The sequence below is a fragment of the Peromyscus maniculatus genome, chromosome 4 (assembly GCF_049852395.1).
Source record: "Peromyscus maniculatus bairdii isolate BWxNUB_F1_BW_parent chromosome 4, HU_Pman_BW_mat_3.1, whole genome shotgun sequence".
NCBI lineage: Eukaryota > Metazoa > Chordata > Mammalia > Rodentia > Cricetidae > Peromyscus > Peromyscus maniculatus.
In genome coordinates, this window is record NC_134855.1 from 129448966 (window position 1) to 129475831 (window position 26866).

The 26866-nt window shown below is 44.6% G+C and overlaps 1 protein-coding gene across 4 annotated transcripts in view; it reads right to left on the reverse strand.

Moving 5' to 3' along the window:
• The window catches only part of Rad21l1 (RAD21 cohesin complex component like 1), a 30038-nt gene extending 20234 nt beyond the window's left edge, over positions 1 to 9804 (reverse strand). For 3 of the 4 annotated variants that reach the window (XM_076570838.1, XM_042276458.2, XM_076570839.1), the window contains exons 1-5: positions 9688 to 9804; positions 7196 to 7371; positions 6721 to 6850; positions 4953 to 5046; positions 2518 to 2624 (exon numbers count right to left, since the gene is read on the reverse strand). In XM_076570838.1, coding sequence (XP_076426953.1) covers positions 2518 to 2624; positions 4953 to 5046; positions 6721 to 6850; positions 7196 to 7339 — 475 coding nt within the window. In that variant the 5' untranslated portion in view covers positions 7340 to 7371; positions 9688 to 9804. Of the gene's footprint in view, positions 1 to 2517; positions 2625 to 4952; positions 5047 to 6720; positions 6851 to 7195; positions 7372 to 9687 lie in introns of those variants that run through there. The other variant, XM_042276461.2, reaches the window with a different exon arrangement.
• Positions 9805 to 26866: the final 17062 nt, after the last annotated feature.

Consider the following 26866-nt stretch of genomic DNA (forward strand, 5'->3'; position numbering starts at 1 on the left):
GGCAGATCTCTGGGAGTTCGAAGCCAGCTTGGTCTACGGAGCAATTCCAGGAGAGCCAGAGCTACACAGAGAAATCCCCCCCCCCAATGTTTGCTAAAATATTGAAGAATGGGCTTATAATAATAATTCAGTAAATATTTATAGAATGTACTAGTAGTTGGAGATAGAACACTAAAAAGAGCATAGCCAGTCAGCTAACATTAACTGAGCACTTAGTTAATTGTAGTATGTAATAGAAGGCATAATACTCATTGTACAAATAATAAAACTAATCACTGAAAGGCTTGGAGCCAGATCTAATTCGTCATTAGGTTATACTGATGGCTACAGAGGATCCAAAGTCAGTTCTGGCATGTTCTTTCCAACCTTTAGATTTTAAAGTCACTGTGTCCAGGATTCTGAACCCTGGAGACAGAGGATGGTTTTCTCTCCCAATAATCCATGTTAATTTTCATACAGCAAAGAAAATCACGAAGTATTACCCATATTGTACATTCATATATAGACCTACATCACAATGGATTAAAGATTTGCTAAATGGCTGGAGAGATGGCTCTGAAGTTAAGAGCACCAACTGCTCTTCCAAAGGACCTGGGTTCAATTCCCAGCACCCACATGGCAGCTCACAACTGTCTATAACTCCAGTTCCAAAGGACCCGACCCCTTCACACAGACATACATGCAGGCAAAACACTAATGTTCATAAAATAAAAATAAATTAAATTTAAACTCTTAAAAAAAGTTTTACTAAATGGACTTAATCACTTTTTGAAAAAGAACTAAGAACGTGTTTATATTAGTCAGGGGCAGCTTTTTCCAAAAAGGAAAACCAACCTTCCTCAATCAAAGAATAACACTCAAGAACAGACACTAAATTCTGAGTGTTGGGCATTTCAAAAGTCTGAAAGTAAATTGGTTATTGTTCTGCATACTTATAATTCCAGCACTCAGAAGGCTGCAGCAAGCCAATCTGAGTTCCACATAAGACTGGGTTAGGTAATGAGGCTGTCATTTGTGTCGTCTGTCTGTCTGTCTACCTACTTACCTACCAATCTATCTATCTAACCTGAGATTACAGAGAAGAAATAATCATAACCTTCAATTTTACATTATAATCAATAATAGGATAGAGTAATATAAAACATTTCTTAAGGTTTTTGGGGAAAATCACATATTGGTGGAGAGGACAAAAGGCAAGAATAAAGAAAATAATCTGTGATGTTGCTAGTAGGATCTCAACTTTACAGACAGAGCCATGCAGCTCAGTTAGGTCAACTGCTGAGTACACACATCCAACTGATAGAAAACAGTCCAGATTCAAACCTAGAACTGCAGACTGATATGTTTTTCTACTTTTCTGAATTATGTAAGATAACAGAACTGTGAACAACTAAGTAGAACCGGTTAGATAGTAAGACATACTCTTCAGTAGAGGAAAATGCCTATGTTGAGGCTGATAAATTGATAAAGGGCACTGAGGAGAGGAATATCAGGGGTTTGATACAGTCACAGGAACCCAAGGTGCTTAGGGAGAGGAATAAAAGGTGGACAAAAAAGTACTTCAAGACAATTAATTAGCCTTGCAGAAATGTGTAAAATATCACAAGAAATGGAGGAAGATTTCCAGGAAGGCAGTATAATATTGAAGCTAAGTAAGCAAAAAGATATGGGAGACAGTTCAGATTTTTTTTTTTTAAAATCAATCAGTAGCTGGGTGTGGTAGCACATGCCTTTAATCCCAGCAATGGAGGCAGAGGCAGGTGGATTTGAGTTCGAGGCCAGCCTGGTCTACAAAGCAAGTTCTAGGACAGCCAGGGCCACACAGAGAAATCCTCTCTCAAAAAACCAAACCAAACAAACAACAACAAGCAAAAAAACCAAAAAACTAAAAAAACCATATGCCTTTTCCAAACATATTTTAACATTTCAAAAATCATTGCATGTTTCATAATCAAGCTGTACATTATTTACTGTGGTAGCATTTCTTTCTCCTCATTCTCAAGGTGACTTAAATCTGTTATTTTATAACTGATACTCATCATACACTGGACAAAATACATTTGAAGGAATTTTATGCAGCATACATATAAAACCATATATATTAACTATACCAACTGTTAATCTAGATATCTCTCCTTTGAGGGCACAAACTACTTTTCTTTTTTTTTTTGTGGGGGGGGGAGAAGGGAGACAGGGTCATACTATAAAGCCCTAGCTGGGATTATAGGCATATGTCACCATGCCCCAGAACTTACATCTTTAAATATTAGTACTGTTCTTGTCTATGACAGCACCTGATATATAATAGAAATTCAAAAAAAGGTTGTACAATGATAAAGAAATATCCCCTAATAGAGAGTATTAGCATCTAGAACAGAAAAAAGAGAAAAAAAATTTTGGAGACTACATTTATACATGAAAACATTCATTCTATAGATATCTCTATTACCACTGTTTTCACAAAATGTAAATATCATTGATGACGTCTTATAATTTTGGTTTCTCAAATATTCTCACCAAAGCACCCATCTTGGAAAAGTAGATCATTGCTATATTCTTCTCTAAGTGTAATTTCCTCTGGTCTGCTTTGGTTCTGAGCAATGGGCTCTGAAGCATCAATATCACTATAGAGAAACATATTTAGGAAATGTATGTATAGCACACTATGGTTTTACAAAATGTTGGGAAAAAACTTAAAATTAGTTTATGATAGAAGGATTTTTACTTTATCAATAGTATTTTTATGCACATGAACTTTTAGACACATGTCTATACAAATAATTTTCAGATTATTAAATCCAGTGGTAGTTCTTAGTTGTTACCTTACTTGTGCATTTGTATAGAGGGTCACTCTTGCTATGGCTTGAATGCTTGTGTTCCCTCCAAGTCCAAATACTGAAATCTACATCCCTGTGTGATGCTATTAGGAGATGAGGCCTTTAGGAAGTAACCAAGTCATGAGGGTTGTTTTCATGAACAGAGCTTGTACGGCCCCACACCAACATCTTAATCCTTATACCATGTGAAGATGTAGTAAGACCAGAAAGCAATGCCTCTGAATTTATGGCATCTTGACTTTGGTCTTCCTTTGTTAATGCTATGACAAGAACTGGTTAATTTATAAACAGAAATTTATTACATATTATTCTAGAGTCTGGGAAGGCCAAGATCAAGGCACCACAGATTTAGTGTCTAGTACAGGCCTATTCTCCAGAGAAAGCACTTTGATACTGTATCTTCAGATAGTGGAAGTACAAGAAAGCTTCCTCAGGCTCTTTTATAATGCCACTGAAAAGGGCATCATTAAAAAGGGCTCTCTCCTTTCAAAACCTTACCACTTTCAAAGACTCCCATCATTTATACCATCACCATGGGGATTAAGTTTCTACATGTGAACTTAGAGAAATATATACATGAGTTCAGACCCAAATTATATGTTGTCCAAAACCTAATTTACTTCCTTCTTTCTCTTTCTTCAACCTATCATCCTTTCGTTATCCTGGTTTCAGTAAGTGGTAACTCCATTTTATACCCTATGGTGGTTTGAATAAACCTCCCATAGGCCCTTAGGAAGTGGTACTATTAGGAGTTGTGACCTTGTTGGAGTAGGTGTGACCTTGTTGGAAGAAGTATGTCACTAGGGGTGGGCTTTGATGTCTCAGATGCTCAAGCCATGCAGCCGTGCCTCTCGTCATGGCCATAATGGACTAAAACCTCTGAAACTGTAAGCCAGCTCCAATTAAATACTTTCCTTTTTAAGAGTTGCTGTGGTTCTGGTGTCTATTCACAGCAATAGAAATACGAACTAAGGACATGCTCCAAATCAAACAGTCATTCTTTTCTTCTTTAGGGCCACATCCAATTCATCAACATATCATTATTATTCTGCCTTTCACAGATATCCATTGATTTGACTGCTACAATCTTAATGAAGTGAAGTTTGAAAACTAATTCCATACTACTTCCTATGGACAAGTTTTCTTTTCCTTTTCCCCCCCATTATAGTGAAGTAGCCAGAGGGAACATGCTGAGACCAAGTGAGATCTGGTCACTCCTCTATTCTCTATTCAAAATTTCCCTGTGCTTCCACTTCCAGCAAAATAAAAGCTCTCCTGTAGCCGGGCGGTGGTGGCGCACGCCTTTAATCCCAGCACTTGGGAGGCAGAGCCAGGCGGATCTCTGTGAGTTCGAGGCCAGCCTGGGCTACCAAGTGAGCTCCAGGAAAGGCGCAAAGCTACGCGGAGAAACCCTGTCTCGAAAAACCAAAAAAAAAAAAAAAAAAAAAAAAAAAAAAAGCTCTCCTGTAGCCTACAACCCTGTCACCTCATCTTCTGCTCCCTCTCTGACCTCATTTACTTACTACCCAGACCTTCTTTCATTCCACTCCATCTCTCTTGCTTTCTTGCTGTTCCTGAACATGCCCAGTGTACTCTGTCTTACAGCCTTTCCACTCGGTTCTTGTATTTTCATCTGCCTTATTTCCTCAGACTTTTTACTTCACTGGGTGTTTCCATTGGAACATTCTTCTGTGTTACTACAGGTTTGTTCCCTTAGCTCCTTCAGGCTTGTGTTCTTACTTTATCAGAAAATCCTTTCCTGACAATCCTATTGTTTGTTTTAAGATTTATTTATCTTCATATTGCATATTTATTTATTATCAATCTATACCAACTAAAATATAAGATTCATTAGGCCAGGAACTATTTTCTTCATTGCTATCTCGTCAATGTCTAGAATGTGCTTCGCATAGGAAAGGCATCTATTTAGTAAGTATTTACTAGACAAATATACTGTCAATACTGACACTCAGTGAATATGAGACACTCTTGTTTTTGGTCCTTCAAATTTCACACCATAATTAAGCCTTTGTCAGCTGTACTTGTTCACTTGTTATCTAACTGAAGTTGCTGTCATTAAATCTGAATGTGAAAAAAGAAAGCAAAATAATTTACTTCATATTATAGATATCAAAATCATGAAATTCTTCCGGCAATGTGATAGCATTGTAAGCTGCTTCAAAATTCTCTTTTGGGAGGTCAACCAGTCCTGAAAATAAGGAAAAAGAAACATAATAAGCAGTAATCCTTCATGAAACATTAAACTTCCAATTAAATCTTTATCATCTCTCATGGGCTTCCCTATATCCACTTCTGTCCCTCAGCAGTCTACTTCTTATGAAGTAGACAGAATATCAGTTTCCAAAAGCAAACAGATCAGGTAATTCTCATGCTTAAAGACCTTCCTCACTACAATAAATTTAAATTTCTGACTGGGGCTTCTGTAGCCCTGCACTCTTATCATACATCATCTATGGACATTCTCCTCAATCACTGTACTCCACAGACATACTAGCCTTGTGTTCCCTGAAAAAGGCAAGCATTTTTTCAACTCAAGACATTGTACTTGTAGTTCCGTTTGCTTATACTGCCATTCCCTTGGTCACTACTTATGTACAAAGTACGTCTCATTTTTCAAGTGTGAGTTTAACTTTTATCCCCTCACAAAGGTTTTTCCTAACTTAACCTATAAAATGAACTCCTGTTATTTTCGGTTGTAGATCTTGGTTTAGTTTCCTTTATAACATGACCACTAACAGGTGCAGTAGCACATGCCTTTAATCCCAGCATGACCACAATCTGTAATTATTATACTAAGTTTTTAAAACATTTTCATTATCTGAGTTCCTGATTAGACTGAAAAGGTACTATTTATTTTTCTTGTCCTTGTATTCTAAAGCCTAACATGTTAATCACAAAGTATGAATCAATAAATATTTGTGGGATACATAAATAATAAATGATCAAATAAAACATAGTCAGTATGCATATAAATCTATCTAAAGATTCTAAAGCTATCAGTCAGAGTCTGCAAATGTTGATGTAGGGATGGTATATGAAAGGCACTAACACAGGTACTGTAAGAGATTAGGAAAATGTATATGATAAAGATGATTCCTTTGGGTAGCTTTGAAGACTAAGGATGGAGGAAAGATCTTTATCTAAACAAATATGACAAAGGCAGAAAATGATGCATATCTTAAAAGTAAAACAAATATTATGTAAATTAAAATTTTAAGGAATTATATTTATAACACATATAAATATACAGCACTGCAGAATGTCTAGGGATTTTGATAATACTTCATAATTACCATGTAATTTAAGAGTTTCAAGAATTCTAAAAACAATTACAATTATCAATATTTACATTTTGTCAGTTTCTAATTTCACTCTCATAAAGGCAAAAACAGGTATGGCAAACTACATGACCCATTAAAAGTAAGTGTATTTGGAGCCTGCCGGTGGTGGTGCATGCCTTTAATCCCAGCACTCAGGAGGCAGAGGCAGGCAGATCTCTGTGAGTTCGAGGCCAGCCTGGGCTACAGAGTGAGTTCCAGGAAAGGTGCAAAGCTACACAGAGAAACCGTCTCAAAAAACCAAAAGAAAAAAAAAAGTGTATTGGTTTCTTATACAATCGTGATGATTTTAAGTTTATTTTTTATATTAATACATAAAATATAAAAGTTTTGGACAGTATGACTATTTCCTACAAACACAGAAAAAGAACAAGGGAAAGAATATAATTATCTTTATGGAAACAAGATTCAGTCAAAATGAAGTTTATATTCATTATATATAGCATGGGGTTAATTAAGAGATCACCCAACACAAAAGTGATGAAAGTAATCAACAGTGACACAAATGAACAATGTATGTATACCTGGGCGAAATGTCATCTTCATCTTAAGAAATGCTTCACTGCAATCTGCCAAAAGATATTTTGCCTTCCTATTATAGATTCGAACAACTCCCAAAAGAAGGTGTCCTGAAGTTCGGAGTGCAATTTTCACCTTTGAATAATTTTTTAAAACATCAGAATAATAAACATTAGGTTTGTAAATTCTGTTCTTTGAAAATTAAGGAAACTGTAATTTCTCTTTGAAAAGCAAATGTTATATTCTTATTAAAGTAAACCACTTTTCACCTCACCATCTAAAATGACTGACTTTTATTTTTGCTTATTCAGCAAAGCCATGCTTCACTTAAATGCCATATTAGAGTGCCTTTGTGCAGACAATAATTTAGGGGAGAATTAAAAACGATCATCTGAGAAGCAAAACTGTCTTGGAAATGTATTTTAATTCTTATACAGCAGCCATGGCTAATACAAATTATAATTTTAATCAGTAACATACCTTAGGTGAAATAATTTTTTGAATGGTTATCTCTAGATTACACTCAAACACATGGGCCTTTGTGAGTTTCTTCTCCCAGTGAGCTGCAAGCCATATTTTGGCCAGTGGCCCTCTTTTGCTCATAAGCACATGAGTGTAGAACATGTTGCCTGTATTCCTTAATTATATTCAAGGAACTGGAGAGAACAAAAAAAAAGTCTTAAATTTGATAAGAAAACTTTTTTAGTATTCATTTACTGTGAGCAAAACTTGTCATTAATTCTACAAAATAATACTCAAATTATCTCCTAATCCAATGTTATTGTCTCATTCAAAAAGAGCATCTCAGCTGGGCAGTGGTGGTATATACCTTTGATCCCAGCACTCAGGAGGCAGAGGCAGGTGGATCTCTATGAGTCTGAGGCCAGCCTGGTCTACAGAGCTAGTTCTAGGATAGCCAAGGCTACACAAAGAAATCATGTCTCAAAAAACCAAAAAACAAAACAAAAAAAAAAAGAAAGAAAGAAAGAAACAAAGAAAATCTCATTTAGAATATGATTTAAACTAAGGCTAAAGTAAAGCCCTGTTTAGAAACTTGTGAAGCACACCCAGTTTAAATGTATTCTAATCAATGATCTCAAATTTTGTTTTATTCTACATAGAATATAGTAACAAAATAGTTACAAGAAGGTTTCTGGGTGGGGAGAGAAGAAATAGGAAACAATAAAAAAAGTGGACAAAACCCAGAAACAGGTCATCTGATTCCTAACAATTAAGAATTTGATGTCGTATCATTAATTTACATCCAGGTGTGTAACCTCATTTTTTTTCTTTAGGAGGCAAAATATTATTAACTGTTAATTATTATTATTTGAAATAGGGCCTTGCTTGTAGACAAGGTGGTTTGGATCTTCTTCCAAGTGCTAGGATTACACATATGTCCCCCATGCCTGGCTTATTAATTATTAATAATTATTAATAAATTAATAAATATATTAATGTTGAAGCTAAAACAACAGAATTCCAAAGGACTATAAAATGAAAAAAGAAAAGAATGCACAGAAAAAGAATCAGAAGTCAGAAAAGAAACCACCACTGAATTTTAATATTTTGGAGTAAGGCTAATATAATTTTTGCTTAACAAAAAGACAGGAAATAAATGGATACTTTTATAGTGTGCACTGCTGATGAGACCATAAGGTTTTATTTCAAAGTAAAAAATGAGGAGAGATGTCATATCATTTTTACTTTTGGAGTACAAATTATTGCTTTCATTCCTCATCTGAAACCGCCCCATAGAAGCTTTTTTCCTACCCAAAGTTTTGGTAAAAAGGAACACTGAGCCAAAATGAAGACAAATATAAAGTCAGCCACAGAATTAAAAACGTAGGTCAACTTTGATCAATGCCCATTTCCACCACAAGAATCAAACTAAAGGTTACACTATGTACCAAACCACAGTCCCCAGGGAGACACTTCGATATGGTTATGGCTTCTGCCCTGCAATGGCTCTATTTCCTTTCAGTGTCTTGGAATTAATTCCAAACCTACGTTTAAAAAGAAATGCTCCCAGCCAGACGGTGGCGCACACCTTTAATCCCAGCACTTGGGAGGCAGAGACAGGTGGATCTCTTGAGTTCGAGGTCAGCCTGGTCTATAGAGCAATTTTGAGGACAACCAGGGCTACATGAAGAAAATCCTGTCTCAAACCTACCATATATATATATATATATATATATATATATATATATATATATATATATATATATATATATAGCTATATATATATATAGCTATATATATATAGCTCTCAAGTGTGAGACAATTAAAACATTTTTTCAGTAATAGATTAAAATAATAAATAAGAGAAAAAGCCAAACGCTGGGGTTTTACATTCTGGAGGCGCTGCTTTACTGAGCATGTATCCCCACCCGACCCGCGGGTGCTCCTCCTCCCCATCCCACCAACACCCCTTAGTTTTTGTACAGATTACTTCATGCAAGGCGAGGCCAAGGCTGACACAAGGAAGCGGGAGCAGGGGATGGGACCGATTCCGGGAAACCCATCCCGGGAGGGGAAGCGAGGGGAGGGAAGGCCGGGAGGTGTGGCCTGGGCAGGTGTCTAGGGGCGTCGCAAGCAAGCCTGGGGGTGAGGGTCTGGGGTGAGGCGGATGGTGAGGGCTTGAGGGGAGAGTGTGAGGTCCAGGGGAGGGCGAGGCCCCACAGGACGGCCCGGGGTTGAGGGAAGGGGTCGGGGTGGAGGGGCTGAGGGTCGGGCCGCAGCCAGGGGTGATGATGGGAACCCTGAGAGGTCCCGGCAGCAGTCACGTGCTCCCCACAGACGTCTCGCTGCGGGAAGCCCAGGCCGGAGCAGGACCAGGTCCTCCTCTCCTCAGGCCGGCCTCAGGGGAGCTCGGCGCCAGGAGCCGAGAATTCCGAGCTGCACCCCCACCCCCAACTCACCCAGCCCGCCTACCGCCCCCAGCCTGCCTGGCTTCGCAGGCGCCGCCCTACGTTCAGGGTAGAGTCCGAGCTGTGGAGCGCCTCACGCCGACGGGGATCCCGGACGCAGGTCTCCCGCCGCTCCGGGCTGCCGGGTGAAGGCTCCAAGTGGGCACTGGCACGTGAGGGGGCGGGGGCGTGAGGGGCGGGGCGTGAGGGCGGGGCGTGAGGGCGGGGCGTGAGGGGCGGGGCGTGAGGGGCGGGGCGTGAGGGGCGGAGCGGGGGCGTGAGGGGCGGGGCGTGAGGGGCGGAGCGGGGGCGTGAGTGAGGGGCGGGGCGGGGCCGAGTAGTGTGCGGTGCTGAGGGGAGGTGGTGGGCGGGGCTGGCGTGGAGGGGCGGGACAAGGCGTGAGGAGCGTGGTGTGGGTGGGCGTGGCGTAAAGTGACGTAGGACGGAGCCTAAGAGACTACTCAAACACAATCTATGAGCCAATTCAAAGTCTTTATTCCAGACTGCTGACGACTGTGCCTGGGTATTCTGGACCCAAGTGCGCCCGAGCCTTTCTCAGGGTCCATATGTAAGCAAGAGAACTACATCCTGGCTGGAAAGTCCTTAAGGTCCCCTTCCCGCACCTGCAGGCACATAGTTTCAAAAACTAAAATATGTGATTAACAAAAATGGTGAGGTCAGGCTGACCATTGCCAAGAGCCCACATCTTTGAGTTGTTTTTCTTCCCAGAATTGTTTTTCTTAAATTCTCCCTTACAGTTAGTTATTGGCACTCTACTCAGCAAGACAAAGGTCGTCTGAGGTACTAAAATGGAGTCACCATAGTCAACTTGCTACTCCTGTCACACTGGAGGCCCTGCAAAAAAAATGACATCATCCCCTTTGAAAGACCCCCGGCTGAGATCTTTCTCCGGGAGAGACCCCAAACCCAAGGAACACACCGAAACCACAGATCAGATGCAAAAGCAAGAGGGTTTATTTAGACCAGGTACCTGGGGCGAAGTCTCTTGGAGGACTTGCGCGCTTTCTTAGGGCAAGGGGGACTTTTTATGGGATCCCAGGGGCAGAGGCGCGGTTACAGAAGCGAGAAGCATAGTTACAGGGTCCCTATTGGTTGTTTCAAAGAAGGCCAGGGTGAACTTGGGGTCGCATGTGTGTGGCTGATTTGGCCTTGTCCAGGCCAGCTGCTTATTCTTCAAGGCCAGGGGCCCGCCATAAAATATCAACTGTCTTACTCCCAAGGCCGCTGACCCAATTATCCCCTATCTTAGGCCCGATGGCTGGCCATAGTTATCTTTTTCTTCCAAGGCCGGCTGGCTAGTTAGTCACAGCTGTGAACTCCTGTTTTTCTGATTCCTGCAGAATGGCGTTTCTTAGGCTAAGTTATGGGGGGGAGCATTTCATTGGCCCAAAGCCCCATGTCCTCATAATGGAGCGGGGGTCTTTCATTCCCCCATTTTCTTTTGTACCAAATGAAATCTTTCATTTTAGGATGGAGAATAAGGGGTTAACTCTATCTCTGACTGTCTGAGCCTCTGATATTGCTGGGTTAGGATCAAAGCCTGGGCAATAGAAACCTTATCCTTGATGAATTGTACCAATCTGTTGAGGATGTATGACCCAAACAATAAAATGAGCAGGAGGACGATTAGGGGGCCCATAATGGTGGAGACAAGGGTCGTAAACCATGGTGACCTTTGGAACTATCTTTTAAATCTTTTCTGTTGAGCATGGCTACTTGGAGCTGTCTGAATTGGCCGGTCTCTATAAGGGCTGCAGTCTTGTATCTACCCAGCAGCTATTCCGCCCATGGTAATTTTTCCCAGTAACAGGGCCAGCGTCAGGGAAACAGGCTCTCTGGTGATGTCCCTCCTTATGTCAGGAGGACTATTAGGGGGATCAAGGGGACCCCCGGGTGAGTCTTATCTTTAGTGGGTTTGGAGAGCGTTGAACTAGATGTCTCGGTGCCCTCAGCCTCGTCGGGTTCCTTGGCAGCCTTTATATGCGACGTGTGGACCCAAGCCGCTGTCCCGTCAACCTCGGCTCTAGGTTCCTAGATTGATGGCGTCGGACCTAGACAGAGTCCCCAATCTTGAATGGGTGAGGCACCACCGGGCGGTTCAGTTGCTCCCGGCAGGCAGGGGTTTCTACACCGTCTTTTGTATCAATTGGAGGGCTAGTGGCAAAAGAGGAGATATCAGAGTAAAGGAAATTTACAATTGGTGGGGGAGCCCCATACATGATCTCGAACGGGGTTAGGCCATGAGGCCCAGGAGTGTTCCGGGCTCGGTAAAGGGCTAGGGGGAGTAGGAGCACCCAATCTCTAGTGCCAGTTGCAAGCGTTAATTTGGTTAAAGTCTCCTTAATGGTTTTATTTGCACGTTCTACCTGTTCTGAGCTCTGGGGGCGGTATGCACAATGAAGTTTCCAATCGATCCCCAGTAGCCTGGCCACCTCCTGACTTACCTGGGAGACGAAGGCGGGCCCATTGTCTGACCCCAATATCTGGGGTATTTCATACCTGGGAAAGATGTCATCTAGGAGTTTTTTGGTTACCACGTTAGCGGTCTTTTTCTTGGTAGGCAAGGCCTCTGTCCATCTATGATGTAAGCTTGTCGCTCGGGGCTCCATTTCGCCCCCATTTTTTTTTGTTAGTTCCTGGTCCTCCGGGCTTTCATCATCCGGAGGGCCTGGGTCAGCGCGATCAGCTCTGCCTTTTGGGCCGATGTTCCAGGTGGCAGTGGTGAGGTCCAAACTATCTCCGATTCGGTGGTGACGGCTGCTCCGGCCCTCCGTTTTCCTTCTTGGAGGAAGCTGCTCCCATCCGTGTACCAGGCAGCAGGGTTGCGGGGTTGAGGGAGACAACTGGTCTGAACACCATTTGATCTGGGGGCTGCTGGACCAGAGCTTTTACCGCATGGGAGGATAACACAGTTAATAGCTGTCCCAAAGTCAGTTTTCCCTGCATCCTTGAGCAAAACAGCAATGGCGGCTTCCCCGCGCAGACAGGGGGCCGGGCCATCCTGCAGCTACCGGGCTTTCATGGCCCCAGTCTCTGTACCAACATTTTTTTTGCAAAGCCTGAGTTCTCGTCCATGAACAGTTTAAAGGGCTAGGACTTGTAGGGGGGTCCCTTTGGGTCCTGTCCAGATGTCAGCTGAACCTTTTTCTCGGTGGTCCTTTGATACCTCCTGTTACCTGTGGCCCCCTGGACCAAAGCTGTGCGGTCACTGAGAGAGCCTCCGGTATGGGTCAGGACTGAATGTTGAGCCCCGGTGTCCACCAGGAAGGTCACTGGCTGCCCCCCCATCTTGAGAGTTAGCCTGGGCTGGGGGGGGCGCTCCTGGCCTTGACCTCCCCAATCCTCCAGATTGAGGACCCTTGGCTTAGGTCTCCGAGACCCTGGAGGCTTTTTTTGATCAGTCACGAGCCCAATGTCCTCTCTGTTTACAGTAAGCATTTTGTCTTTGTCAAGCAGTGTCCTTTTTTAAGTCTCCCGTCCTAACTTCCTAACTCCCTCTCTGACCTGTCCCTGAGACATTACAGTGGCCAGGACTTTGTTTGTTTGTTTTTTTCTCTCCCTCCGTGTCTTTTTAAGTCTTTTTTTTTTTAAAAACGCGCTGCCGGTGTCTCTTTTTGGTAACCTGAGCCGAATCGGTAGGGGGTTAGAGCCCCTGGAGACCCGCTAAGAGCAACTGGCCATAGAGATGTAGGTGTTCCCTACCTTCGCTGGTTTGTCCCGCCTTCCTCGTAGGCGACCGGCAATTGGGGAGGAAGCAGGAACTCATCTTCCGCTGTTTGGGGGCCGCTACAGGAGCCGCCGGTCCCTCCGGCGCTGTCGGGGGGGTTGTAACACTCGGGGCGGGGTGACTCGGCGTCCATGGGTGACGCCGCCCCCTAGTCACCTTTTTTATATTGGGCCGGAGCCGGTCGTGGCACATCGCTGCGGGTCGCCGGCCAGGGGGCGGTCCCTCGCCGACCCCATCCCCGGCCCCGCCTGCGTGCCCCTGCCACATCCCGTGTCCGCCTGCGCCGCCGCTGCCGACTGTGCCGCTCGGCCGCCCATCGCGCTATCCACCGCCCCTCCGAGCGAGAGGCTGTGGGGCGCTGCCGCCGCAGGCTCTCCGCCGCCCGGGCCCCGGCTGGCCGCGCCGGGGGCTGCCGCGCTCCATGGCGGCTGGTCGCCGGCCCCGCCCCTGGCCCCGCCCGCGCCGCCGCGGGCCCCCGCGACCGCGCCGCGGCCGCGCGGACGGGAGGAGGCGCGGGGAGCTCCGGCACCCGCCGCCGCCACCGCCATCACCGCTGACGGCCTGCGGGGACTGGGCAGGGGGCGTCCCGGCGCCCTAGCTTCCCGGCGGCCCCGCCTGCGCGTTCTCTTTTCCCACGCTCGCCTGCGCACCCGCCTGCGCGTTCTCTTTTCCCGCACCCGCCTGTAAGCCTGCCCGCGCGCCCGCCTGCGCCGGAGCAGCGGCCTGCGGGGAGAGGAAAAGACTTGCTGGTGTGGGGTTAGGGAGGAACAGGGAGTGGGAGGGATCCGCCGATCTGGCTTCCTCGGCCCCGGGATTCGGCGAGCGCTGCTGCTGCCGGGGGGCAGAGGGGAAGAGAAACCGCTTAACCCATGGGGGAGGTTCTGTTGTCAGGAGTCTCCACATGGCAATGTATGGGACCTGGTCCGGGTGGCCATGGGGACTGGAAGCAAAAACTTTTCCCTCCACCTGTGAAATAAGACTAAGGTTAAAGGTTCCCTGATGAGGCCATCCTACATTCATTTTAACCCAATCGGCCTCGCAAAGAGTGATCCATTTTTTTTTTCTTGATTACGACTCCTTTGTTGTTGGCTCGTGTCTTTACGTCTGACCAGTGTTTAAGCGTGAGGCTCAAGGGGGTGGTGGCAGTCTGTCCCATGGTTGTTTCTAGGAGGAGAACGGTTAAACAGAAAACAAGGAACAACAGACCAATACAAATAACATTAACACGCGCTGCGCGGCTTCGGTTCCAAACCGAAAGCAAAACCTCAGAAGGAGACTGCGAGGGTCCAACCCCCTCTTCTCCAACCAGCACAACGTATCCCTCTGATACGTGAGTGGCCCCAAAAAACCGTGCCCCAGAGGGCAATACAGACCGTGCCTCAGAAGGCACTACAGACCGTGCCTCAGAGGGCACTTCAGACCGTGCCTCAGAAGGCACTACAGATTCCCGTGGAATTCCTTCCAGGATTTCAGATTTCCCTAGGACGTCTCCTAGGGTTCAGTGGCGAAGTCCAGACCCGTCGGTCCCCCCCTTTCAGATCCACTGACACAGACAGATTATCAGACGCAGGCGCGGAGACAAACAAACAACATTTAACACTCAGACAAACAGACAACCCTCAGACTGGACAGGGATGACATAAATCAAGGCCGGCCGGCTTACCTCCTGATGGTGGGTCGGTGGTTTCAGGGAGGGGTCTCAATCCCCGTACGGGCCACCAAATGAAAGACCCCCGGCTGAGATCTTTCTCCGGGAGAGACCCCAAACCCAAGGAACACACCGAAACCACAGATCAGATGCAAAAGCAAGAGGGTTTATTTAGACCAGGTACCTGGGGCGAAGTCTCTTGGAGGACTTGCGCGCTTTCTTAGGGCAAGGGGGACTTTTTATGGGATCCCAGGGGCAGAGGCGCGGTTACAGAAGCGAGAAGCATAGTTACAGGGTCCCTATTGGTTGTTTCAAAGAAGGCCAGGGTGAACTTGGGGTCGCATGTGTGTGGCTGATTTGGCCTTGTCCAGGCCAGCTGCTTATTCTTCAAGGCCAGGGGCCCGCCATAAAATATCAACTGTCTTACTCCCAAGGCCGCTGACCCAATTATCCCCTATCTTAGGCCCGATGGCTGGCCATAGTTATCTTTTTCTTCCAAGGCCGGCTGGCTAGTTAGTCACAGCTGTGAACTCCTGTTTTTCTGATTCCTGCAGAATGGCGTTTCTTAGGCTAAGTTATGGGGGGGAGCATTTCATTGGCCCAAAGCCCCATGTCCTCATAATGGAGCGGGGGTCTTTCACCTTGAACCTCAGTTTTTCTCATCTGTAAAATGGAAATGTTGATAATAAAAGTACCTACACCAAAGAGAATTGCAAAAAAAGAATTATTGAGATGATGTATGTAAAGGACATACAGTCATAAGTGCTTAACAAATATTGGCTACTATTGCTATTATTATTTAAAAGATCATTCACATTGACTCACCCTCTCCCCAATTTTGTGGTCAGTAAACATTTTCAGCCTGAATTATAACTTTTAAGAGCTAAAGCCACTTGCTTGAATCTGAGGAAAATCATACAGGAACATAATGATCTAAGGCTAATTTAATTCTCTTGAACTTCACAATAAGTATCAATAATACATCTTGAAACAATGATAGCCAGTATGAGGTTGTAAACATGGCCCAGGCTCCTTCCTGGAGGAGGAGATTGCCCCCATTTACTCTATAAACAACCACATAGTAGTTATTAGTTTTTCTTTTTGTGAAATAAGGAAATCTCTAAGAGAGGAAACAAAACTGTCCAAGGTCACATCATTGGGAATGATAGAAACAGGGTTCACATTCAAGTATAGCCCCATTTCCTACCTTGGGGTTGATGCTACAGCCATTACTCCAGCAAATATCTGGGAGACATCCTTGATGCTGCCTACACCATCATGGCCAGGTGTTTCTGCAAGCTTTGGGGGATTATATTTAACTGTAATCCTTTAAGATCAATATCTTTTTTCACTCCAACTCCCTGTCCCACTATATTGGTGAAACAAAGGAAGCAGCCAAGTGCACATTTAATTTAGGTTCAAAGAGATCCATGCATTTGGGCCACTGTCAGTTTCCATCTATGGTTAAGTCATTGCTCTCTATCTTAGTATAGGAATGGCTTCTAGATACACAACTATCACACGCTAAGCTGACTCAACCTCCATGTGAAGGAGGATCCCATGGCCAAAAACTATGTTAATACTCAGCACCAGGAGTGTGTACACAGGGCAGGAAACAAGGTTGGAAGCTCGTCTATGGAAAATAACTTCTCATCATCAGACACAATAAGTTAAGCAGAAGATTTGGCTCTCATAAAGGCCAGTTAAAGCAGAAACCTGGGGCTCAGTCTGTAAAAGTACTTGCCATGAAGTGTAAGGGCCTGAGTTCAAATCCCCAGGACCATGTAAAAACTGGACACACGGGATAAGTGTCTGTAACTCCTGTGCTCCTACGCAGAAATGGAAGGGGAAGACAGGTGAACACCCAGATGCTCTCAGACAGCTAGCCTGAAAAACATCAAACCCTGTCTCAAAAAAGATAGAAGGTGAGGATTCACTCCCGGGCTTGTCGTTTGTGTTTGGGTGGGAGCTCCACCTCAACCCCTGGCACCCTGGCATCCCTATACCCAAAGAGTCTGGAATGTTCTGGTGGAAGATCCACCTCAACTCCCCTCTCCCATTTCTTTCCCCAAACCTGTCCCTTCAAAGCCGGCCAAACACAGCTCCTCCCCCAGAGAGGCTCAAGACCACTCCCACAGGGTATATAAGCTGCATCCCAGAAAACAGACATGTGGTTCTTCTGGTCTCTCATCCTGTCTCCTCTCTGCGGGGGACCAGGGAATCACCCGGGAACACTTTACCCGTTAACCGGGGCTTTCCCTAATTTGGTCTGATTTGGATTGCTGCATCTGTGGAGAGGCCTATCAGGGTGCAAAAAAACCATCACTTGGATCTGCAAACACATGTCATGGCAGGAACATACCCATATCTGCATGCAGGAATACACATATAAATGTGCATGGACACACCCAACAGAAATCTGGCAGTGCAGCATATACAGTCATTGGTGTAATATATACTTTTCTTCCTTTCTAATTAAAACAACAAAACCCAAAATGCACAGACTTGTGCTTGTTGCACACAGACATGTAGCAATACTACAAGCAGCCAATACTGTTGGTTGTATGATTTCATTGTAGTAGGTCAAATCTTATGTGGAGTGTCTGCCTTGGCAATGTCTGGTGCCTATAGAGGAGATGTCCTGCAGAGCATAATGAACTAGTAATTCATTAAGAGAAGCAGATATATTCCAAGTCAAAATGATGAGTATATTATTGATCATTTAATAATCTAATTAATTTAAAGGAAGGCCTGGCATAGTAGAACAGGCCTTTAATCCCAGCACTTGGGAGACAGAGGCAGGCATACCTTTGTGAGTTCAAAGTCAGCTTGATTTACACAGAAAGTTTCAGGACAGCCAGAGTTACATAGTGAGATCCTGTCTCAAAAATTAATTAATCAATCAATTAATTAATTAAAAGGAGAGAATCAGGGTTGAGCATGAAAGTGCATACCTTTGATCCCATCACCCAGGAGGCAGAAGGAAGTAGATCTCTGCTAGTTTGGGGCCAGTCTGGTCTACATCATGAGCTTAGGTCAGCAAGGACTATATAGGGAGACTGTCTCAAAAAAAAGGAGTGAGTCATAGATGTACTGAGAACGAGTTAAGCTTTTCTATTTCTTGACATGAAATGCTGGCATGGATGAAGAAAACAGACAGCTCATAATATATCATTACAGTGGGGACACCGAAAATAAGCTGGTTAAAGTGCTGTCAACTCAAAGAATATTTAGAATTAGTTACTATACAGTAAGACTTAAGCGTTCCAATACGAAAGAAGCTTAGCAATTTCCCCAAATTCACAACAATCCTAGGAATTAACATGTCATTAAGCTTTACAATATAAAGAAAACTGTCAAATTATCCACACATAAAAAATTAACCTTGTAGGACAGAAGTATTTCCCTAGGCTCTTTATAGAAAATAATACAGCAAAAGCATTGTCATGATTAATCAGCAAAAAAGTAGAAATTAATACAGAGCTATATCATCCAGTCAATTAATAAAACTATGTGTTCATTTTCCAATGTTGTGACAAAATACTTGAGACAATCAACTTAAAAGAAGAAAAGTTTTGCTTTGGCCTGCAGTTTCAATCCATGTTGTTGTGGTGCTTTGGTGAGGTAGAACAGGGTGATAAGGCCTGGAAGAGCAGTAGGTCTGTTTACCTCACTGTGTCTGGGGGGAAGGAAAGGAGAAAGGGAGAGAAGAGGGAGGAAGAGGGAGAGAGGGAGGGAAAGTGGTAGAGAGGGTGAGAGTGATGGGGGGGGTGATATCCAGGGTCCTCATATCTTTTTCAAGGACTGTTCTCAGTCACCTAACTTCCTGCCACTAGGCTCTGTCTCCTAAAGATTCCCTTCCCTTCCAGTAGTGCTACAGGCTGCTAACCAGGCTTCAGCACATGGGTGACATTTAAGAGCTCAGCCATAGCACCATGTCTATATTTTATGCTGTTTGTGATGTTTACCAGCTTTTGAAATTTTGTAACTTGTTCGTGCCCTCATCCTAACACACCATGCCCTTCCTAATCCCATTCTGTATTTTCGACATCACGTTCATTTTCCTGACGAATGACCTAAATTTTCTAAGTCCCGCAAGGTGGAGTCTGTCCCATTCAGGTCTCTCCTCCTTGCCTTCCTGGGCTCTTCTAGTCTTTAGAATCCCCTCTCTGGCCATGGCTTAGGAAGCCCCAGGGCCTAGTAGTCTCAGAAACAAATGATCAGAATCATACTTGTAAATGAATGGATGCATGACTCAAAAACCAGAAAGCTAGAGTGTTAGCTGCATGGAAACATGAATTCTACCCGTTTTATTCATTGCTGCATTCACAGTTCCAAACAGTGCCTCGTACAGGGCCCCCTGCATGTGAATTGTGCTAGCCCTGGCAGCAAGGAGTTCTTAAATGAACCATTGGCTTTTTCATGAGAGGAAGACAGGGAGAGATCACAAACCCACTGCAGGAAGCTTCCAGAAGACAGGCAGAAACCGGAATGACGCGGCCTCAGGAACGGGAACACCAGAAACAGCAAGAGGCAAGGGACAAGTTCTCCCTGTGAGCCTCCAGAGGGATTCAGCCTGGCCGACACTTGGCTCTTGGGTTAGGAAAACTGACTTTTACTCGGTGAAAGAGCTGAACTTCGGGCTGCGGTGGGGGGGCAAACAGGACAGAGAGGAGAGCAGGGCAGGGGTGCCACCCGGGAACTAGGGATTTGAGGTTGCTGAGTGTAGGAAGGGGACATTATTGGGGACGCCAGGTTCTGGCTTCAGCATTGTCATTCTAGAGTTCCATTTACAATTGCCAAAGACCACTTTACCCCAGATGCTGGTAGAAGGAAGGGACAGGAGCCATGCTTTCCTGACACTTCTGCCTCCTCTATCCCGTGGCATGCCTCTCCACAGTGACTGATAAGAGCTTCAGCAGCATGACGAGAGCTCTGTTTAGACAAGACATGGGGCTGAGACTTTGTGTCACCCTGTCGCTCACTTAGTCACCCATAAAATGGGGCTGTAAATCACTCTTGCAGAGATGTTGATCGGGTTCAGTTCAAATACGATCACACTCCAGTGCTGTACATGGTACGGGAAGTAAGAGTGGATGATTCAAGGTGACAATGAGTAGCCTGTATGACACTTATGTAGTCCTTATTAGGTACCAGACACTGGTGTGAATACTTCATGTGTATTAATTCATTTGTTCCTCACAGCAACCTCAGAGGACAGGCAGTATTAGCCTTGTTCTACAGATGAGTAAACTGAGGCACAGAGTGTTTAATGGCTTGCCTAAGAGCACACAATTAGTAAATGACAGAGCTGGGATTGGAAGACAGGCAGTAAAGCTGTACCTTTAACTGCTATATCATCCTGACTGTTGTAGCTGTCAGGGTCATTGAGATGGCTCAGTGGGTAAAAGCTGTGGCTATCAGAACAACCCGAGTTCAATCCCTAGAACCCACATGATGAAAGAAGAGAATTGGCTCCTGCAAGTTATCCTCTGACCGCCACATAAGAGTTGTGACATACATGTGCCCTGCCCCCAATAAAATAAATAAAGGTTTAAAAAAAAGCTAGGGCTGAAGAGATGGCTCAGAGGTTAAGAACACTGACTGCTCTTCCAGAGGTCCTGAGTTCAGTTCCCAGCAACCATATGGTGGCTCACAACCATCTGTAATGAGATCTGGTGCCCTCTTCTAGCCTGCAGACATACATGCAGGCAGAACATTGTATGCATAATAAATAAATAAATCTTTTAAAAAAAAGCTAGCTGTCATTATTTTGTGTATATGTGTACATGTTCTCATATGTGTACACTTGTGTGAAAGCCAGAAGCTAACATCTGGTGTCTTCTCCAATTGCTGTCCACTTTATGTTTTGAGGCAGGGTCTCTCACTGAACCTGGAGCTTGATGATTCAGCTAGACTGACTGGCCAGGGAGCCTCAGATATCCTCTTTCTCCACCTCGTCAGGATGCAGGAGTATGCACTGTGCCTAGCTTTTTATATGGGTGCTGGGGGTTGAATTCAGGTCCTTATGCATGAAATCACTGTACTGGCTGAGCCATCTCCTCATCCTCCGTTAATAAGGCCAAAGATATACTGAGTTCTTCTTATGTGCCAGGAATGTGCTGACACACTGCATTTGCTCGAGCGTCCTATGAGGCCATTTCTTTTATTATCCCCACTTTACAGAGGAACAAACAGGAGCACAGGAAAATTATATTACTTGGGCTGAAGATAGGCTGGCTAAGTGCTCATGAGCACTTGTAGCTCTTTCAGAGGACCTGAGTTTTATCCCCAGCCCCCACATGGTAACATATAACCATCCACAATTCCAGTTCAAGGGAATCATACACCCTCTTCTAACTTCCATAGGCACCAGGTATGCGTGTAGTGCACAGACATACATGCAGGCAAAACACTCACGTTAAAAAAGTCAAAGACCACATATTGCTCTTCCAGAGGACCTGAGTTCGAGTCCTAGAACCCACACTAGGTGGCTCACAACCACCTGTAACTCCAGCTCCAGAAGGCCTCACACCTCTAGCCTCTGTGAACATCTGTACTCTCACGTACATACCCACATGCATACCCTAACACAAGTTTTTGAAAATTAATAATAAATTTAAGAATTCTATTACTTACCCAAGATGGCAAAACCTATAATAGTAGGCTTGGAATTCAAACTCAGGCAGCCCAGTGTGAAAACCCTCATTTTTAATTCATCTGATTTTGTTCCCTATATATTGAGGAAGAAGCTGATATGCCTGTACCTTACCCATCATCCTGTCCATGTATTAAAAGTGGAGATGACCAGTCAGATTCCTTCTCTACAGATTTCGACTTTAAGAAGTAACAGGAGAGTCAGGGACATGGCTCACTGGGAAAGTGCTTATTGTGCAAACATGAGTCCCTGAGTTCATATCCCCCACAAAAGCCAGGGGCAGTAGTGTGTGTCTGTGTCCCCAGCCCTGGCAGGGCAGAGACATGCAGAGTTCTAGATCTTGCTGGCCAGCTCGTCTAGGCAAGTCGATGAGAAGTTTGGTGAGAGACCATGTCTCAGAAAACAACAAGGTTGTCAGAGGAAGACCAGGATGTCAACCTCTGCACACATGCACACACACCTGCATATCTATGAACATGTATACACATATATACTGTGTGCACACATACAGCAGGACAGTGGAATTCATTGCCAATGGAGAAAGAACTGAGAAAATGCAAAAAAAAAAAAATACCAGAAAGGACATCCCAGTTATGAATTAAAGGAGTTCATTCCTGTGCTGCGAGGAAACCCAGCCCGTGTGAGGGTCATGTGTGACAGCTTCAGATAAGGCCCTAGGCAACAGCCAGTGTCACCTGCTAAACCTGCGAATGAATCTGCCTTTGAGATGTGTAGAGCCAAAGGCCTATCTGACTGTAACCACATGAGAAACCCAAAGGGAGGCCAGGCGGTAGTAGCACATGCCTTTAATCTCAGCACTTGGGAGGCAGAGGCAGGTGGATCTCTGTGAGTTCAAGGCCAACCTGGTCTACAGAGCTAGTCCAGGACAGGCTCCAAAGCTACAGAGAAACCCTGTCTCGAAAAACAAACAGAGAGAGAGAGAGAGAGAGAGAGAGAGAGAGAGAGAGAGAGAGAGAGAGAGAGAAACCCAAAGGGAGACCCACTTAGGCAGAGCCCAGGCAACTCCCAGGCCCAGGTGAGATGGTTTACACCTGTCAGCAGTGGCTGTGCGTAAGACAATTGCTGTCATTTGAAGTTTGGGGCAGTTTGTACACATTGATGCATACATGGTCATGTGTCATGCATGAATGGCTCAAGACCAGGACCCAACCTGATCATTTATCATGAGTCCAGCGTGAGCCCTGCCCCGCTGCCTCAAGCCACTCTGGGTTTCTTGTATTGAACTGCTGTTTTTCCTGCACCTGAGTGGTTAGCATCTGACCACATTGATGCATCTGTTTGTCAGCTCTGTTCCCTCCTCTCCTCAGTGGACAAAGGCTTTGGCTTTTTCCTTTCAAATAGCATGATCTATGTGCTCCCCCTGGTGCTCACTGGCAGTCCTGGATGGATTCAATCCCCAGCCTTCTGCAACCTGTGCGCAGGATGTTGTTCCCAGCACTTGGACTCAGTCTCAGTTTGTTCTGACCTAGCATCAGAACTGAAACTGGTTTTAGGTGGAGAATCCTGGAGCAGGGAGACTATCTCAGAAAGGAGCAGCTGCAGGGCCCTGGGTCTACTTCTAAGATTCATGTGGAAGAGGGTTTGGCAGGGTGTTTTGGTGTGTGAGGCCAGCTGTGGGAAGCTGGAACAGGCAGAGGGAGGCAGTGGTGTCACTAGAAATGGGAGACCACTGTCCTTTCTCCTTTGCATGGCCAGGCAGGTGTGTCTTTTGATGATGGTTGTTAACAAGCTTGTCCATTTATCATTATCATGGCTTCACAAGTTAGTATACAACCCCATAGCAAGAAGAACAAGTTGCTAAGCATTAGTCTTTCTATGGCGGAGTTCTATATGAAGCGTTACATGTGAATGAGTCCACTTCATCTGTACAATAATAAGTGAGAAGTGCTATTGTAATCACCTTGTTATACATGGGTGGATAAGGTGAATGAGGCTCAAAGAGCCTGGAGAAACTCACCTAAGAGCAAAACGTAAAAAAAAAAGAGGGGGCTGCAGAGATGGCTCTATCCATAAAGTACTTGCCACACAAGCAAGAGAACCTGAGTTCTGATCCCAAGCATCAATATAAAAACCAGGAGGGGGCTGAAGAGCTGTCTCAGTGGTTAAGAGCATTTGCTTGTTATTCCAGAAGACCCTAAGTTTGGTTCCCAGCCCTCAGGTCAAGCACCAAACAACTACCTGTCACTCCAGCTTTAGGGGATTGTTGTGTAACAGTTTCCTCTGAGATTAAAACTTTCCATTCTGCAGGAAGCTCCTTAAACAGGAAGGTAAACAACTCAAAATAGCTTCAGGAAGTCCCTGAAACTGACCAGATTCACTAGTTCCCTTCCTGTAAGAGTAAACTATAAAAGCTGAGCATGCCCCTGAGACAGAAGCAAGCTGAGATACAAAGAAGACCCTGAGACCAGACCAGCTGCCTGGAAAAGCAGAAACCAATTGAGCTGCCTGGAAGAGGTTTAGACCACCCCACCTGGCATATGCTCCAATCTGTTGAGCTGCCTGCATGCTGTGCAGTGTGCTCCAAGTTCCCAGCTTTGTGAGCTGTCACCCATGCTGGGGTGGGTTTCAGTGATGCAGCTGCCTTTGAGTCATTTCCACTCCTGTAAATGACCCCCTCAGCCATGTTCCTGTGCTGTGTAATAATCCTTCTGTACACTGTGAAATTTTTTTACTCAGATTGGTTTAATAAAAAGTTGATTGGCCTGTAGCCAGGCAGGAATTATAAGGGGAACAACCAAACTAGGAAAATGATGGGAAGAAAAAGGGCAAAGTCAGAGGAGATGCCAGCCAGCTACTGAGGAATCAGGATGCGTAGAAAATGAGGTAATAAGCCATGAGCCATGTGGCAAAGCATAGATAAGAAATATGGATTAATTTAAATGAAAGAGTTAGGTAGTGACAAGCCTGAGCTATTGGCCGAACATTTATAATTTATTTTAAGTCTCTGAGTCAGTTATTTGGGAAGCTATAGATTATTTGGGAGCAGGTGGTCAGGATAGGAAAACTCCGCCTACATTCCTGTAAGCAACCTCAATAAAAGTCATCTGTTCACAAAATTGGACTTTGGTGGTATCTGTACTTTGGTTTTTCATGAGTTTCCTATCTGGGGTGAGTAGACATTTGTATTGTGCCTCCCCAGAACAAGTTCTGTCACACAACAGGGATTCAACTCCCTCTGTGGGTACCTGAGTATCTCCATACCCTTTCTGCCAACAGAAACAAACACAGGAATATACAGGTTTTTTGTTTTTTAAAGCCAGACAAGGTGATATGCACCTGTAATCCCAGCGAAGGGAGAAGAGACAGGAGGATCTCTGGAGCTCACTGGCCAATCAGCTTAGCTGGTTGGAAAGTTCCAGGTTCAACGAAGAGTCACTGTCTCAAACAGTAATGTGGGAAGCTATTGAGATGCCCAACAGTGACCTTTGGCCTCCACCCTAATGTACATGCCTATGCATGGATATCTACACATATTCACACATGCATGCACACACGCAGTCTCGAAAAGGTAGGGGTTAAAATTAAATTAAAAATCAGCTTAACAACCATCTCTATAATCAGGATCAAGCATGTAAAAAGCCTTTTTTTTCTTTTGTGATGTTAAGGATCAAATCGAGCCTCACACGAGCTAGACATGTGCTAAACCACTGAGATACATCTCCATCCCAAGCTGGCCTCAACCCTTACTATGTAGCTCAGGGCTATCCTAGAACTCAAAATCCTTCTGCCTCAGTCTCCACAAGTACTGGGAATATAGTCATCACCGGCTATATTGGCAAAATTCCAATTGATAACATTGAGTGCTGGCTAGATTCAGAGCACCAACTGTCACATGTGAATGCAGGATGAATCTAGACTCCTACCTTGGGCTAAGGTTTTCTTTTTAAAATTATATTAGTTATTTGAAAATTTCATATACTTCCTCAGTATATTTTGATCATTTTCACCCCCACTCCTCCATGAAATCCCTCCCAGATGTACCCCAACCTCCTTCTAACTTTATGTCTTTTATTTTTATCTTATTACCCACAGAGTCCAATTTGTACTGCTCTTACACTCATGGTTATGGGGCCATCCACTAGCCCTGGGTTGACCTACCAGAGACAATGCACTTAAGAAAGTGCCATTGTTGATGCCAGCAGCCATCAACTATCACTAGTTCCTCAGTTAGGGGTGGGGCCTTGTGAGTACCTTCCCTACAGCTTCTTATAAGCAAGAGCATTCCCATCTCTCTGGCTCTTCTCTCTGACATATGCATCCTAGGGATTCTTGTGCACTGGAAGACATTAGAATAGTTAGAGCTGCTTTGGCAAGAATGGCAAAAATGGTGTCGGTGGGGATAGGTAGGAAACAAGCCACACCTTTTCTTTCTTTCTCTCTCTTTCTCTCTTTCTTTCTTTCTTTCTTTTTTTTTTAAACACACAATTTAATACAAAGAATTGTTAACTAAGTATAAAGTTAACTGAGTGGAGGAGAAGTTATAAAAAGAATTCCAAGCTAGCAATTACAAGAAGAATTTGCCACCAGTGCTGGGGGAACAAGCTGAAGGATTAAATCTAAGCCACATAGACAGGAGGCCTGCAGCACTGGCCTGCAGACATCTAAAAGGGGGCTCAGAGCCTAGAGGGTGCCTCCAGGCTGGGCCGTGGATCTAGACAGTGCTGGTGCCACCTGCTCTGAGGTGAAGCATCACTGGGGGTGACACCAAGAGTCACAAGAAGCCCACAAGGTACTGTGGGGACAAAGGAGCCAGTCCCTCCTCCCACCTCTTGCCCTAGAGTCCAACCCTACACTGCTTATTGGCAAAGACCAACCCAGCCTAAGAGAAATCACACTGCATCCTGTAAGTGTGCTTGGCAGGATCCAGATAGCAATCCCAGGGAAGGACTGTGGTTGGCTTTGTTGAGTCACATGCCCATGAATTAAGCCAATCAATCATGAATCATGTTAGAGCCAACATGAATTATATAGTTGACTAGGCCTGGTGACCTGCTCATCTTTGTGATTTGTGGTGGCAACAGGGTCTGTTCTTACCAGATAAAGGGGGCCAGGAAGGCTTGTTGGGAACACAGAAAGTAGCCAGGAAGTCACTACAGGTATTCTGATAAGTAGCCAGGAAGTCACTACAGGTATTCTGATTTTTCATGAACACAACAGTAGGCAACCA